Below are 16,491 nucleotides of genomic sequence, written 5' to 3'. Positions count from 1 at the left end.
CTTTTTCTTTTTTAGGTTGCCGACCCCTGACTTAGATAATCAAAAACTCCAATTTTGTTGATTATTAAGATATTGTGGTTGCCTTGCATCCCATTAATATGGAGGTAAAATCAGGTGGCAGACAAACTATCCTGATGGAACTCTTGTCCTGTTTCATTGTTGATGTACATACAAAAGGGTGGAGTTGCTTCATAATTGGTCTGCAATCTTGCTGATTTTGACATTCCAGCATGGATATCACTGTAGTCATTTTACTAGGTATTTTCCAAGGAATGCAACTATCTGTCTCAGTTATGAAAATCTATTTGTATAACTAGCAGAAGGTAGCTGTGATTTTCAAAAGTTTTTTTTTCTTTTATCATCATTGGGGAAATACAATGGTGCGTTTGCAATTGAGCTCTGTGAGTTTTGTAGCATGATAAGCGATTACTTGTGGTATGTGATAGTTTTGTCACTTTCTCAAATGGCATCTTATACATGCTGTTTAAAGGAGAAATTAACTCTTCAAAATAAGCAGTAGAGACAAACTCAATCTTCATGGCTTTTAATTAATTTGTTATAGTATTTAATGGTCAAAGATATCTCTTGATATTTATAATTGTAACAAGTAGAGAACCAAAGATGGGGCTCTCTTCATATACTTCCTTTCTCATACAATTAAAGAAATAAGGGAATGCGATAGGTTTCATCTTGATTAGTTTTTGGTGGCCACCATAGCATTAGCAATAGCACTTAGACTTATATACTGCTTCACAGTGCTTTACAGCCCTCTCTAAGTGGTTTACAGAGTCAGCATATTGCCCCCAACAATCTGGGTCCTCATTTTATTGATCTCAGAAGGGTGGAAGGCTGAATCAACCTTGAGCCAGTCAGAATCGAACTCCTGGAATGAGCAGTGAGTTAGCCTGCAGTACCACATTCTAACCACTGTGACACCACAGCTCTTAGAAGAAGTTCTAGTAGAAGTTCAAAAATTTCCTCTGAATATTTGGATTATTGTCAGTTGTTATAGAATTGGCAAGTTTATTTAGAAGCATAATATTCCATCTTGATGACGTCTACTCTGTGCTGATAGATTAATACATTTATTCCACAGGAGTTTGAGACCCAGGTTACACTTATATGGTCTGCTTGGCCCTGCCATAAGGTACTGTCAGCTTATCTTATATTACTGATGTCTACACTTTTAATTAAATAATTTTTCAGACCATTTTCTAATTCCTTGTCAATTATAGTGTCTCACCTCTTGAATGTTAGAAAGGTCTTTAACTTCTACTGGATAAGATTACTTGGTTTGTACTTGAATGGGAAGACAGCAGAGGAATTCCCCATATAGTTAGTTAGCTCAAATACTTAACAAATACTTAACACATATCTCCCTTGCCTCTCAGCTAACAAAGCGAGAAAGAGCCTGTGGCTTAGAGGTTAAAACACTGCCTAATGTGCAATCGGCCCAGGTTCGAATCTCAGAAGGGTATGGCTGACTGATGAGAACAAATGAGTCTGAAATGGCCATATCAGTCTCCCTTTAGTTCTTTGTTAGCAATCCAAAAAATTTACACACACACACACACACACACTGTGGAAGAAGGCAGTTGCAACCCAATATTCTTTTGTCTCGTAAACTGCATGGATGGTTTATGACAGGGCTTTTCAACCTTATCACCCATTATACCACTTTTAGGATAAGGCAATATCCGAGTACCACCAGTCGCCCAGCAAGGTGTCAAAAACTTGACCCAAAAAAAGATAAGTACAGGTAGTCATCGACTTACAACAATTCACTTAGTGACTGTTTGAAGTTACAACGGCACTGAAAAAAGTGACATGACCATTTTTCATACTTACGACTGTTGTAGTATCCCCAGGATCATGTGATTTACATTCAGATGTTTGGCAATTGATTCATACTTATGACGTTCACAGTGTCTCAGGATCATGTGATCACCTTTTGCAACTTTTTGACAAGCAAAGTCAATGGCCGGGGCTTTGTGGCCAGCTCATCACTCAGGTTGCGGGGTGCCTGTGGAGGTAATCCGTGGGTCTCTGGTGGAGGGGGCTGGGACGGGTGGGTGCCTTCCTTCCTCTCTTTCCCATTGTCCCTTCTTTCTTTCCTTCCTTCCTTCCTTCCCTCTTTGTCCCTTCCTCCTTCCCTCCCTCATTTTCCTTCCTTCCCTCTTTGTCCTTTCCTTCCTTCCCTCCCTCCCTTCCATTGTTCTGTGCTACACTGCCCAGACCCCAGCCTGGTTTTGGCAGGCAGCAGTGCATTCTCACTACACGGAGCAGCCAGGCAACATCCCAGCCCTGCCTGTGTGCATGCAGAGGCAGAGGTCCCCACCTTCGAGATTGTTTCAACCTGAAACAGAGAGTCGGAGAGCTGCGTCCCTCTCGCCCTTTGGACCCTCTACTTTTACGGCCCAAGTGCAGCTTGCCTTTCAGACCTCTGATATCTAACGGAAGGGGAAACCTGCTGTAAAGGAGCATCTCGCAAAGTCTCCGCCAAGCGACGTCCACGCTCCACTGCTGCGGAAAAAGAAGCACCCAGGATCGGTGTGTGCAGCTACAGCTGAGCCATGCTCAGAAGCCGTGCTCTGGATGCAGAAGCGTGGCTCAGCTGTAGCTGCACACGCCGATCCTGGGCTCCTGCCCAGCTCACTTGCGGAAAACATGCTGCTTGGTAAGTGAAGCCCCAGGATCAGCGGGCTCCAGCTGATACAGCCAAAGCGCGGATGAGCTGTAGCGTAGCCTGGTACTGATTCTGGGGCTTCACTTAGCAAGCGACATGTTTTCCTCAAGCAAGTGAGCTGGACAGAAGTGCAGGATCAGCGTGTGCAGCTACAGCTGAGTCACGCTCAGAAGCCATGCTATGGCTGCAGAAGCGTGGCTCAGCTGTATCCTTCCTTCCTTCCTTCCTTCCTTCCTTCCTTCCTTCCTTCCTTCCTTCCTTCCTTCCTTCCTTCCTTCCTTCCTTCCTTCCTTCCTTCCCCTGCTTTTAAAAAAAAACTGCCAGAGGCTTAGGGCAGAGGTGGCAACAGGCTGTTTGAAACCTTTTTTTTAGGAATCCTTGTTTCTTTTTCTGAACGTGCTGCTGATCGTATCACGCACTGCGCCCCTCAGCTCCCGCCCCCAGCCCCATGGAAGGCTGCAAGAAGCTCCCATCGCAGCTTCTCTTACCTCTCCTGTTCTTTTCCTCCTCACAGCGTGGGCTGCAAGAGGTGAGAGCCCCCCACACACGTGCATGGGTCTGGGAGAGGTGAGCTGAGAGCCCCCCACACACGTGTGCAAGTCTGGGAGAGGTGAGCTGGAGCCATGCAGAAGCCCTTCAGGCAGAGGCAATGACGGGGGGGGGGAAGGGGTCAAGATGGGAAGCTGCCTGCCCGGAGCCTCTGGCAACTTAACAAAACGAACCTGCAAAGCACTCAGAAGGCAGTCTCTTTCCCAGCTTGCTCCTTCCTTCCTCCCCTGCTTCTCTTTCCTTCCTCTGCGCTCAGGAAGGGATGACGGGAGGGGGAGAGGTGCCACCAGCCATAGCTGTCCCATGCAGGCAGAGGCGGTCCCAATGAAAGGGAAGCCTGGTGGCTTCGAGGTGAGGTCAGCGAGCAGGTGTGATGCTAATCTACTAGTGGGGTCCATCAAAGCTGGAATGTGTTCAGCCTTAGATCCATGGGGAACCCTGGAGACAACAAGCCCCCTCCATCTCTCCGTCTCTGCTCCAGCCCTGGGGGTGCACAGAAAAGGCGGTGAGCGTGCGAGTGCTGGCGTCTTGGGGGAAAGGGAAGCATTCTCCTACCTTTTTCCTTTCTCAGCGTCAGCAGGGACGGTCAACAGCAATGTTGGGCCTTCGCCTCATCTTTGTGCACCCAGGGGCTGGGCCGGGCCAACCCTTTTATATTCTCTCCTCTCCCGGAACCGCCGATCAGCTGGAGCTCAGTGCTGATCCTGTGCAAAGTGGTAGCAGGGTGGAGAGGAATGAGTTGAACTGGCGGCAGCACTGCAGAAGCCCAAGGAAGAGACAGCTGGAGCTGCAGGGCTGTCAGGGTTCTGCAGAGGATCTTTCTTGGGCTTCTGCAGTGCTGCCTCCAGTTCAACTCATTCCTCTCCACCTTGCTACCACTTTGCGTACCACCTGCCAGGTGACAAAGTACCACTGGTGGTACGCGTACCACAGGTTGAAAAGCCCTGCTTTAGTTAATTCAAATATTGTCATAAGATTTGATTTCTCTTCATTTCTTCCTTGTCCCATCCCACAGAGTTCTTCAAGACTTTAACAAGCCACTTCTGTAAATCCAGTAGGAAAAAAATATTTATTTATTTATTATTGATTGATTGATTGAACTTATATACCGCCCTTCTCCCATAGTACTCAGGGCGGTTCACAAGGCAATTAAAAATAACACTTCAATACAAAAAAGTTAATAACAATTAAAATAATTAAATTACCCTTGAGTAAAATATAAAACCCTTGTAACTCTAATTAAAACCCAATTACAATAAGTTAAAAATTTAAATTCTCAGTCCTGGCCGGAAAGCTCAAAGAGCCAGGTCTTCAGGTCCCGGAGAAACGAACGAAAATCAGAGGCAGTCCTGAGCTCTACGAGTAACTGGTTCCAAAGGGCAGGCGCACCCACGGAGAAGGCCCTCCCCCTGGGTGTTGCCCACCGGCAATCTTTTGCCGGCAGTACCCTGAGAAGGCCCTCCCTGTGGGAGCGCACAGGATGAAGGGAACTTGATGCCGGCAGCAGGTGTTCCCTCAGATATCCCGGACCCAAGCCATTTAGGGCTTTATAGGTCATCACCAGCACCTTGAATCTCACCCAGAGGGCAACTGGAAGCCAATGCAGCTTGCGGAGCAGAGGTGTTACATGGAAGCCCCCATCACAACTCGTGCGGCTGCATTCTGCACCAGCTGAAGCCTCCGAGTGGTCCCCAAGGGCAGCCCCATGTAGAGAGCATTGCAGTAGTCTAACCGGGAGGTCACGAGCGCATGAGTGACTGTGCGCAAGGCATCTCGGTCCAGATAGGGCCGCAACTGGCGCACCAGGCGAACCTGAGCAAAGGCCCGCCTGGTCACGGCTCCTATATGATCTTCAAAACTGAGCCGCGAATCCAGGAGGACACCCAAGTTGCAAGCCCTATCTACAGGAGGTAACACCTCACCCCCCATCATTAAAGATGGAATAGAATGGTTCACTAGAGATGCCTGTACGCACAGCCACTCAGTCTTGGCAGGATTGAGTCGGAGCCTGAGTCCCAGTCACTCTATTGGTTTATCATTTGTATTTTGCTTTTAAATTTTATAGCCTTCTTTTGTAGATGCGAAGCATTCTTTTTTAAGACATTCTCTTAGCTGTCAGTTGTAAATCCACTATTCATACCATCTCTATCTTATCAGCTAAAATTTGCTCTACATCTTTTGTTTCTTCAGTAATATCTTTTGGACATAGAAGCAGACATCATTACTGACATTCTTGATACTATGACTACTATTTTCTGATTTCAGTCTTCAGAAATCTCCTTTAGTATTTTCATTGTTAGAAGGTTTTGCAACATTTTACAAGTTTGTAAATCTTTCCCTAAAATCTTTGGTCCCCTCTAGTGTTCAGTTTTTGAACATGAAATTATTTAACTTTGCTTTGTCTTGTAAAAACCAAGACAGAATCTATTTCTGATGAGAAGTTGCTTATTATTTATAATTAATTTCAAAATCTGTAATAAATGTAAAAATTGAGTATTCCAATTTTATCTGACTTCTTAGTCTATTTATATCTTTGATCTCAGAGATCAAAATCTTGTTTAGGTTTTTTGCTGTTTATTTCAGATTATTTACATTCTTTAATTTATGATTAAAATTTTCATTCAGGATTGAATGTAGACTCACCTGGTGTTTTCAACATCGTTCCAGTGGTCTCGAATAGCTGAGATGTAGTCAACAAGCAATTTCTGAAAATAATTATGAAGTGAGGTTTGCAAACTTAGTGTCTTTTAAAAGTCTCTACACAGTTGTGAGCAAGATAGCAAATCTGTCAATATCCATCTCGAGAATTCAAATAAAACTCTAGGTTCATTCTGTTTCCAAAATTGTTACTGTTTATTGAACACACGGCATGTCAAAGCAAAACTAACTCTGAAGTTCCCAGATACCAATTAATAGAATTAAACAATAAAGCCAAACTCCTACCCTCTCATGTAGTTCATGTAAACAATTTCACATTGTTATGGGAACTGTCTGCTTCCTCGCCACACCTACTGTAGTGTCCTTGGAAAGGTTTCAGGCTTTCACGGTCTTCAGTGGAATTGTAGAGATTTTGTTTCTCCATCTAACCAATTTTAAAACAACGCCTCCCCTCCTTACTCTAATGGCAAGTTGAAATGAAGAGGCACGTAGCTGCCAAAGTTTCATTGTTGATATATTGACACCCCCAAAAGAAGAATGAATCTGGAAATTGTTCTCTGTCTAAAATGCATGTGGGCTATCTCCAACTGTCTCCTTATCCATAGTGGTTCCAAGGAACTGGTCTGCTCAATCCCAAATTTTCCTGTAGCCATTCTTAAGAAGTATTGTGTTTCCCCAAAAATAAGACCCGGTCTTATATATTTTTTTGTTTTATTTTCGGGTGATGTCTTACCCGCTTACCTTAGGACTGCTGCAGCCAGGCCTCTCATGACGACACCAGTCATGCTGCTGCCTGAGTTCTTCTGCGGCCACTTGTGGCAGCACGCCATGTCGTGTATTGCATCGCTATAGCTGCTTGCACCAGGAGGCTGCATGACTCATTGCACCAGTGCTGCTGCTCATGGCAGGAGGTCACGTGGCTCATCATGCCGGTGCTGCCGCTAGCAGCAGGATGCCATGTGGCTTGTCGTGCCAATTGCGCTGGTGCCACCGATCGCAGCAGGAGGCTGCGTGGTATGTTGTACAGTGGCATGCGTGAGCTTAGTCTCACAGTCACCCTAGCCACCCTATCAGTATGGTGCTAAGCTGCAGCCAGCCCAGCCCAGCAGCATGGTATTCTGCAGTACAGTATGTGGGGTACTCTCACTGCCCTGTACTACCAAGGCCTTGTTCTCTCCCCCCCTCCCCCCCAGACAACTTTTGCAATTTTGGCCCTTTGTGAGACAGCTGCGGACCATGCAAGGCCTTGTTTCCAAAGCCCTCTAAGCAAAGTGCTATGTTCAACCTGTGAGAAGAAGGCCTGGCATGGTCAGCAACTGCCTTTCCTGGCCTTCCATGCTCACCTCTTCTTCAACTCCCCCTCTCACTAATTCCCTTCCACCCTCACATTTTTGCCCTTTTAGCTACCTGCACTCTGCTGGCTTTGCCTCTTGCAGGGAAAGCAGCTGCCTCATGAAGGGCCAGGCTGGGAGTGCTTTTTTCAGCAGTGGGAGCAAGAAGACAACAAAGACAGTTGGGAGCAGCAGAGTGCAGGGCAGCGGAGGGCAGGACAGTGGAATGCAGGGTGCCCAAAGGGGCAGAGAGGAGGGAGATAGGTGGGTGTGAGGACTTGAAGCTCCTCTGCAGTTGCAAGTGCCAGGGCTGTTTGCCAAATGCCTGAATTTGTATCATGTGACTGTAGGGGCACTCCAAAAGATGTAACTTGGGAGACTGGGCGCAACTACCATTCGTTCAGCATCACCATAACTTTGAATGGTTGTGGAATTAATGGTTGTTAAGTAAGTTTAGATTGCAAATCTGCAAGAGCCTTCTGCAGCTGTCATGTGCAATGCAATTTTTGTCTTTGAATCCAAAGATTCGCACAGCTTTACTGGTCAACAGCTTTCTGCTATTGAAACAACTACAGACTAGATACTCTGTTGTAAGAGATGTTCTGATCAGGAATTAGTGGGATGGGGAACTCTCTCCTGTTGCCAGGCAGATAGCAGCAGGAAGGCCTCTTTTGGTAGAAAAAAGCAACACAAGTAAATCAGCCATTGAAGATGTTCTCCTTATCACTCATTGTTGCTTCCTATATTTAGAGATCAAATTATGATTTCTGATTATGGTTTGTTGCTGGGAAATAGTTTGCTTTAAGGATCAGATGAAGGTATAGCGATAAGCACAAGTTTTTGTTGTGTGCTGATTTTCCTATGACCAGGACCAGGAGGCCTTGCTCAAGTGCTCATGCCTTAGTCATCCTCTATTGGATTACTGTCATATGCTCTACATGGGGCTGGCCTCAAAGACCACTTGGCCATTACAACTATCCAGCATGCAGCAATGCACACAATTCTGGGTGTTTCATGATTTTCCCACGTTACATTGCTGTTGCACAAGCTGCATTGGCTTTCAGTTCTTTCCAGGTGCAATTTAAAGTGGCTTTAAAGCCATAAACGGCATTGGTCGCGCTGGTGAATGATCTCTGGCGGGCTCGGGACAGGGGTTGCTCCTCTGTCCTAGTCCTTTTAGATCTCTCAGCGGCTTTTGATACCATCGACCATGGTATCCTGCTGCGACGTCTCAGGGGGTTAGGAGTGGGAGGCACAGTTCTCCAGTGGTTCTCCTCCTACCTTCTGGGACGTTCGCAGTCGGTGTTGGCAGGAGGGCAGAGATCGACCTTGAGACCTCTCATTTGTGGAGTTCCTCAGGGATCGGTTCTCTCGCCTCTCCTGTTCAACATCTACAGGAAGCCGCTGGGTGAGATCATTCGTGGCTTTGGAGTTGGGTATCATCAATATGCTGATGATACCCAGCTTTTTATTTCGACCCCAAACCACCCCAGTGATGCCCTCGACGTGATGTCCCGCTGCCTGGAGGCAGTCCGGGTCTGGATGGGGAGGAACAGGCTTCGACTCAACCCTGACAAGACTGAGTGGCTGTTCGTGCCGGCATCCCGGGAAATTCCAATTATTCCATCTCTGGCCATGGGGTGAGCTATTACCCCCCGTAGATAGGGCTCGCAACTTGGGGGTCCTTCTAGATTCACAGCTCTCTTTGTAAGAGCATATTGGAGCTGTGACTAGGGGGGCCTTTGCCCTGGTTCGCCTGGTGAGCCAGTTGAGGCCCTATCTAGACCGGGATGCCTTGCGTACAGTCACTCATACGCTCGTGACTTCTCGTCTAGACTACTGTAATGCTCTCTACATGGGGCTGCCCTTGAGGTCCACCCGGAGACTTCAACTGGTGCAGAATGCAGCCGCGCGAGTTGTCTTGGGGGTTTCCCAATACTCCCATGTTACACCTTTGCTCCGCGAGCTGCATTGGCTACCGGTTGCTCTCCGGGTAAGGTTCAAGGTGTTAGTGATGACTTACAAAGCCCTTCATGGCATGGGTCCGGATTACCTACGGCAACACCTGCGGCCGGCGTCAACTTCCCTCCGTCCAGTGCGCTCCCACAGAGAGGGCCTCCTCAGGGTGCCTCCGATCAAAGAATGCCGATTGGTGGCCCCCAGGGGGAGAGCGTTCTCTGTGGGCGCGCCAGACCTATGGAACCGCTTACCGGTCGAGCTCCGGATGGCCCCCGACCTTCGCTCCTTCCGGCGCAATCTCAAAACCTTCTTTTTTGAACAAGCTGGCCTGGTCTGACGGGATAGGGTTGGGTTTTTTATAATTAGTTTTAATTTTTAATATGTATCAATTACTACGGGCATAGTTGTTTAATCACTTTTTAATTTTTGTATCCTGTTTTTTATTATGTATTGCCCTGTTCACCGCCCTGAGTCCTTCGGGAGAAGGGCGGTATACAAATTAAATTATTAAATTAAATTAAATAAACGGCATGAGACCAGGTTCTCTGCAGAACCATGTCTCCTTCAGGCATACTCCAGTGTTGCCATCTGACAATGCCTTGGAGGTGCATCTTTTCCATGGATGCCCTTGTCCTTTTTGAAATAGCTTCTCTGAAATTCAGGAGGCTTCTACCCTTTTAACCTTGTGGGAAGGTTGTGAAGTCCTGCCTTTTTACCCAAGCACTGGGCTAGGTTGGAAATGAGTTTAGCAAATGTAGAGTTGAGAGGATATTGCGGTGCTGTGGTTGTAAGTATGATGTCTTTTGGGAGAAAATTATATTTTTTCTTTTTGTTTTTCTGGACTGTTGTTATGAGCTGCCTAGCATTACCATGCATAAAATAAGTGGCCACATAAGTTTTGTAAATGAATAAATGAGTCACTGCATTACTTATGAACTGTACTTTCTCCTTTTTTATGAGAATCTAAATTTTACACTGAGAATGGGTAATCTTTGCAAAGGGAAGGGTTACATTCAGTATTTTTGTATTATATTTTACTCTCAACATATATACATAAATGAATAACAAATTTTGTGTGGGTTGAGGGTTGCAAAATTGGTGGCATTACATGACGTGGGAGTGACTAGCTTTGTGGAGGAATAGGAATGTGTTTTTTTAAAGACAAGTACTGTATAGAATGCAAGAATTGGACCCATCCTACATGTGCATATCTCACAAGCACATACCCTTTTAATTATTCATTTTTCTTAGTTATTCTTTCTCTTAGATATCAGCTGTGAATTACTATGGGACATTAACAATCTGGTCCTCCGTTAGTTTACAATCAGTGGCTAATGAGGTCAAAATGTTTGGTTTTCTATTTTTAATGGTGGCAAGAAACAGTGATCTGTTAAATGCAGGTCACGTAAATCTATTGGTCAGAGGTAAGATTTAATTGGGGGACTTTACAGGGCATACCTTTTGTATCTAAGGTTAAACATTCTTTCATAGACATTAAAATATTATTTTCATAACATATTTATTAATATAGAATATTCTTGTAATGGCCAAATGTGGTTGGACGCACAAGGAATTTGTCTACAGTACATAAATTCTCATGTACATACAAACAACAAAATGATAATCATAAGATACCAATAGGAGAAGGTAATAGGAAAGATGAAAAGGATAATAGTAATACAGCCCTACTACATGGGTAAATATCCTTAGGCATAAGATAGTTCTGTGGGAATTAAGTCTTTAGCAGAGTGATGGCATGGGGAAAAAGACTAGTTGTTTTGGCATTCAATGTCCTATAGCGGGGTTCCAAGGCGAGGAATTGAAACAGTTTATATCCAGGATATGAAAGGTCTGTAGATATTTTCTCAGCCCTCTTTCTGGTCATGCAGTATATAGATTCTCAGTGGAAGACAAGCTGGTTGCAGTTGTTTTTTCTGCAGTCCTGACTATTGGTTGAAGTCTGTACTTGTCTTGTTTGGCTGCTGTACCAAACCAAACAGTTAAAGAAGTACAAATGGCAGACTCAATAATTCCTCTGTAGAAGTATGTCAGCAGCTCCTTGGGCAGTCTGAGCTTTCTGAGTTGATGCAGGAAAAACATCCTTTGTTGTGCCTTTTTAATGATGGTTCTAATATTAGGTGTCCATTTCAAGTCCTGGGAGATTATAGAACCCAGAAACGTGAAGGTCTGTTGATACTGTGTTGTCTAATATTGTAAAAGGTAGTAGAATAGGAGAATTCCTCCTAAAATCCATTATCATATCTACATTTTTAACTGTGTTCAGCTCCAGATTGTTCTGGCTGCACCACAGGACCAGTTGTTCAGCCTCCTGTCTGTATGTAGACTCATCATGGTCTCGAGTGAGGCCAATGACTTATTATATCATTGATAGGACCAATATATTATCTCATTAATATGACCAATATATTAAATTATGCCTTGCAAATTTTTCCCCTCCAGCATAGTCTTAACAGTATCTCATCTTTTTCTTGTTGTTCCAGGAGACAAAGATGGCAGCAAAGTGACTACAGTAGTAGCAAGTCCCGGACAAGGTCCAGATAGGCCTCAAGAAGTTAGTTATACAGACACTAAAGTGATCGGGAATGGATCTTTTGGTGTTGTTTATCAAGCCAAACTCTGTGACTCAGGAGAGCTGGTTGCCATTAAAAAAGTTTTGCAAGACAAGAGATTTAAGGTAAAGAGATAAAAAATATTCTTAAGAATAACTTCTGTCCTTCTCTTTCATTCCTTTCTGATTGATTTTTCTCCAAAGAATATATCATGTACATTGACATTCCAATATTTCAAATATAGTCTGGTGCAAAACAGAAATCTTGTGCTGAAATATAATGTATTTTTAATAAGTTGATAGATGGACAATAAATAAAGAAAAAGAAATATTGACTGATTTACTGTTTTTATTTTAGTCATAAAGATGAGGGATTTTCCCCAAAAAACTGAATGTGGTTGTTTAGGGAAACTAATAGGATAATTTTAATAGATTAATTTTACAACAAGCGTTCAGTTACTATTTTATAGAATTCTTGCTTTGCACTAGAGCACAGTTTATTTTCATTATGCTCTATTGAATAACAGTTGGTTGAGTTATTTAGTGCATTGAGTTCTAAACCATGGTTTACAAAGTATAATGGGTGAGATTGTGTAATACTTGAAACTTATACATATAAATAGCTAGCTATTTGTAATGTGATTTAATATGTATAAGTTTTAAGTATTGCACAAGCATGGTTTAGAACTCAGTGCACTAAATAACTCAACCAATTATTATTCAATAGACCACAATAGCTAGCTATTTATAATGTGATTTAATATGTATAAGTTTAAAGTACTGCACAACCTCAGCCACTGTACTTTGTAAACCATGGTTTAGAACTCAATGCACTAAATAACTCAACCAATTGTTATTCAGTAGACCACAATGAAAATAAACTACTCTATTTGTAATTTTACATACGGTTTTATTTATAAATGGCTTTTTAAAAACTTCTGTTCTTTGTTTATATCCAGCTAGAATGGCTATTAGTTTACAAACACCAAGTAGCACTTAAATTGCATTTTTATTCAAGTACATGAATTTCTGTATCTCATTCTACAAATGTTGAGATAGTGAAGTTAATTTTTAGCCCAGAAGTTAATTTTTCAAAAAACAATCTGGCATGATATTTTTAAAATTAAGGTTTGATTATTTGGTTATTTAAGGTTCGGTTGATTTATTAATTTATACTTGGTTATTTTTGAGTAAGTCTCCTTAAATTTAATATTATAAAAAGAAATTACATATATACATATAGCTGGACAGGTCATGCTATATGGAGAATTCCAAATGAAAGCATCTCCAGAATTGTCTCTGTTCTTTGTTAAAACACAGTCAGTGAAGAGGAGCTTGTCATCGTTGTACTGCTTTTATTGTTAGAATATATTTCCCTAACATTCTGCCAGTATTTGACTTCCTTTAATTAAAATTTATTGATCTGGAATGGTACAGAACAAATTTTGAGTGTCTTCCGATGACATTGTTTTAGATACCTGAAGGGTATTTACTCCTTTGTTCCCAAATGTTTGTTATTCAGAAGTATTGTTGCCAAGCCAGGTCTCCCCCAAGAAAACCTTTCATTTCTGTTTCCTGACTGAAGAAATTTGTATTTGTCTTGGTTAAATCTTGCTCTGTTATTTTTGTGTGTAGAACCATAAAATTGTAAGGAATCTTAAATCTTATTGTCTTTAACTTTCCATTCATTGCAGGATCTATTAGATCATCTTTAACAGATGACCATTCAGCTTCTCTTTCAGGAGCTCTAGCAAAGTAGAACTCAACACTTTAAGCAGCAGCCTGTTCCACATACTGACATTTTATATAGTCAGGAACTTCCTATGTAACTTAAATTTACTTCCTTGTATTTTCAGTCTATTGGTTTTGTCTTTCCTTTTGAGGCAACAGTGAATGCCCACTTTCTCTTCTATGTGACAACCTCTGAACATATTGAAAATTGCTATCATATCTCCGGTTGTATTTTCTATAGTAGAAGTCCCCAACCTTTTGGGCACCAGGGACCAGTTATGTGAAGACCAGTTATGTGGTTCTGTGGACCGGAGGAAGCGTGGTTTTGTGTGCTGCCTGCATCCCGCAGATGGGGCTTTGCTTCTTTGTGCGGCCCGATTGTTGACATGCTGCGGACCAGGGGTTAGAGCCCCCTGTTCTGTAGGCTACACATGGTAGATTCTTTGGCTGTTCTTCATCAGGTTTGTTTACTGATCTCTCAGTTTCCTGGTAGTCTTCTGAACTTGCTCCAGTTTGCTACTCTCATTTTTTTAATGGTGGTGCCCAGAGTAGACTTTAAATAGGAATTTGAATAAGGCAGAGTAGAACAATCACTTCCTGTGATCTGAATTCTGCATTCCTGTTAATGCTTCCCAAGTTGACATTTGCCCTGTTCGTAATACCTTAGTGCTGTTGGCTCTTGTTTAACTTGTAGTTGACAAGGACATCCAGATTCTTCTCATATATATTACTACTAAGCTAGGTCTCCCACAGCTTTTAATTTTCTTTACCCAAATTTGGAAGTTTATATTTTAGACATTTTACTCATTTCAGTTCATTGTTGGTATATTATAATAAGCTTACCCTCCCACCCAATTTTGTGTCACAAGAAAATTTGATAAAACATTTCTTTTATTTCTTCATTCAAATCATTAAAAAGAGTTCAAGAGTATACATCATGGACCAAACTTTGATCTTCCCTAAAGGAACCATTGACTGCTTGATAGTTTGAGCTAACTGTTGATTCACTTAATTGTCATGGCATGCTATCTATAATTAACAAGTCAGGTGATGTGATGAACTCCTACAATTCCTGCAATTTATTAAGTATAAAACAGTGGAACAAAGTTCATATGATTAATTTGTTTTTGACAAATCCTTACTGACAATAATTGTACATTGTTGTTAAGTTGCTTAGATTTGTTCAGTTTGTGATCTACTATGGAATATTCCAGGTCTAAGTATCACATTCAGTGATGTGCTCCATGGATATTGCCCTCTTTCTGCCATCTGGTACTTTACTTATTCTCCAGATATCTTAGAGATAATACAAAAAGATTCAAAAAACATTATTGTTCCTAGGATATATTAATCTGATCTTTGAGATTAAAACTGATTAAAAGTTAGGAAGTATTAACCTTATTGTATTTCTCTGAATCTTAACCTTCAATTTTATTCCTTCACGCTGAAGAAACGTTTATTTAGTGTTTTATTCTTCATGAACCTCAGATCATTCTATTCCTACTTCCACCAAAATGTATACCCTTTTTGTTTATGATTTTACTAAAGTTAGAACTGTTCTATTAGTAAAATAGCAGAATCTTGGTAGTTAAAATAGCAATATAAATTGTATTATAATCTCAGCATTTTCCAGATTAAAGCCTGTTGCTTTGATTGTCCTAATTTTCAAATAGGGAGATACAGCATACACAGATCTGGAATACTGTCTCGATCTCTGGGGCAATCCATATAATTGTTTTATTTAGATGTTGCATAACATCTACTGTTATTGACATTATTATCACATAATAATGCTAATAACAGGCTCTGGTTATTATCCAGAGTCCTATGGCTGGCCTATTCTTCCCTAGGCATTGCTAGCTGCTGCTTCAACGATAGTTGTTAGATTGGAATGCTTTACCTTCCAACTGTTACATCAGACAACTTGGGAGAGTAGTCCAGCTTCAACTACAATCTTTTTGGCCTGATTTTACTGGGAATCTAGAGATAGGGACAGATGGGATTTTGGTGAAGTGTGATGAGCAGATGCTGGTGATCCACTTCAGTAGGCCTTTGTCCAGATTGCTGAATGTTAGAGGTAGGGGCAACTTGTGGATGTTTGTCCTGGGGTGGCATTAGATATGAGCATGGAGCATGTTGCCCAGTTCTAGGTGGGCATTGAGATGGGTAGAAAAAAACTGGGAAGGGAAGTGGGCAAGTAGTTCCATTGTTGTTGTGACCAAGGAGGAAGATATAGTGGGAAGTTGAGGGTAGAGCAAAGGGGCATCAGGACCAGCGTTAAAAACCTGCCCTGTGTTCCAGATTTCAACATTCATCCTGGAAGCCAGGTCATTGGATCCTTGGTGGCCTTGGACTCCAGCAGCTGCTTCTGAATGCCAGACCTTCTGAATGTAAAGACCTTCATCCATAACTTAATTATGGATGAGGCAGCTGACCAGGCATGTATAACTCAGACCTGGGTGAGCATGCAGCAGGGTTGCCCCCCTTAGAGATATGCCCATCTGGATTTGGAGTCTGGCATCAACTGTCACTCTAGTACAGGAAGATACAGTAGTTGTTATCCAGGAAACCTTAATGTTTTCATAGGGCCTAGTCTGTACCTAGTTGCATACGAGTCTCTGGTTGAAGATGATTTTAGGAAACATTGCTATACTGGCCTTGGTTTCGCAGCAACATCCTTGCCTGAGTTGCTAGATTCTGTTGCTAGGTTGGTGGTGGAATCCCCAAGGGTTTCTTGGGCCTTGGGGGTTTTAATCTCCCTCTGGGTGACATTGAATCATAGGCAAGTCAGGAGTTAACATGCACCATATGTCATGATTCCGACAGATGAAACTCTTCAAAGAACTTCTAGCATTGTTTACCTTAAAGAATCTTTATTTGAGTAGCATAGCATCGGTACTAACATAAAGCGCTTGCGTACCACCAGCCGGGTGCTAAAGTACAACTGGTGGTACGTGTACCATCAGTGGTACTTTAGCACCCGGCTGGTGGTACGCAAGCCCTAGCTA

At 42.6% G+C, this 16,491-nt stretch overlaps 1 protein-coding gene across 6 annotated transcripts in view; it reads left to right on the top strand.

Annotated features, from left to right (window-relative positions):
- Positions 1-16,491, top strand: part of GSK3B (glycogen synthase kinase 3 beta) — a 174,677-nt gene that overhangs the window by 17,045 nt on the left and 141,141 nt on the right. For all 6 annotated transcript variants that reach the window (XR_014491719.1, XM_083356230.1, XM_083356229.1 and 3 more), the window contains one exon: positions 11,685-11,878. Coding sequence is in view for 4 of the 6 variants with exons in the window: in XM_083356230.1 (XP_083212356.1) it covers positions 11,685-11,878 (194 nt within the window). In the remaining 2 variants the exon portion in view is untranslated. The remainder of the gene's footprint in view (positions 1-11,684; positions 11,879-16,491) is intronic.

The sequence above is a fragment of the Vipera ursinii genome (genome assembly GCF_947247035.1).
Source record: "Vipera ursinii genome assembly, chromosome: 2".
Classification (NCBI taxonomy): Eukaryota; Metazoa; Chordata; class Lepidosauria; order Squamata; family Viperidae; genus Vipera; species Vipera ursinii.
Note: the sequence above shows the minus strand (reverse complement) of the source record. Positions and strands in the feature narration are given on the sequence as shown.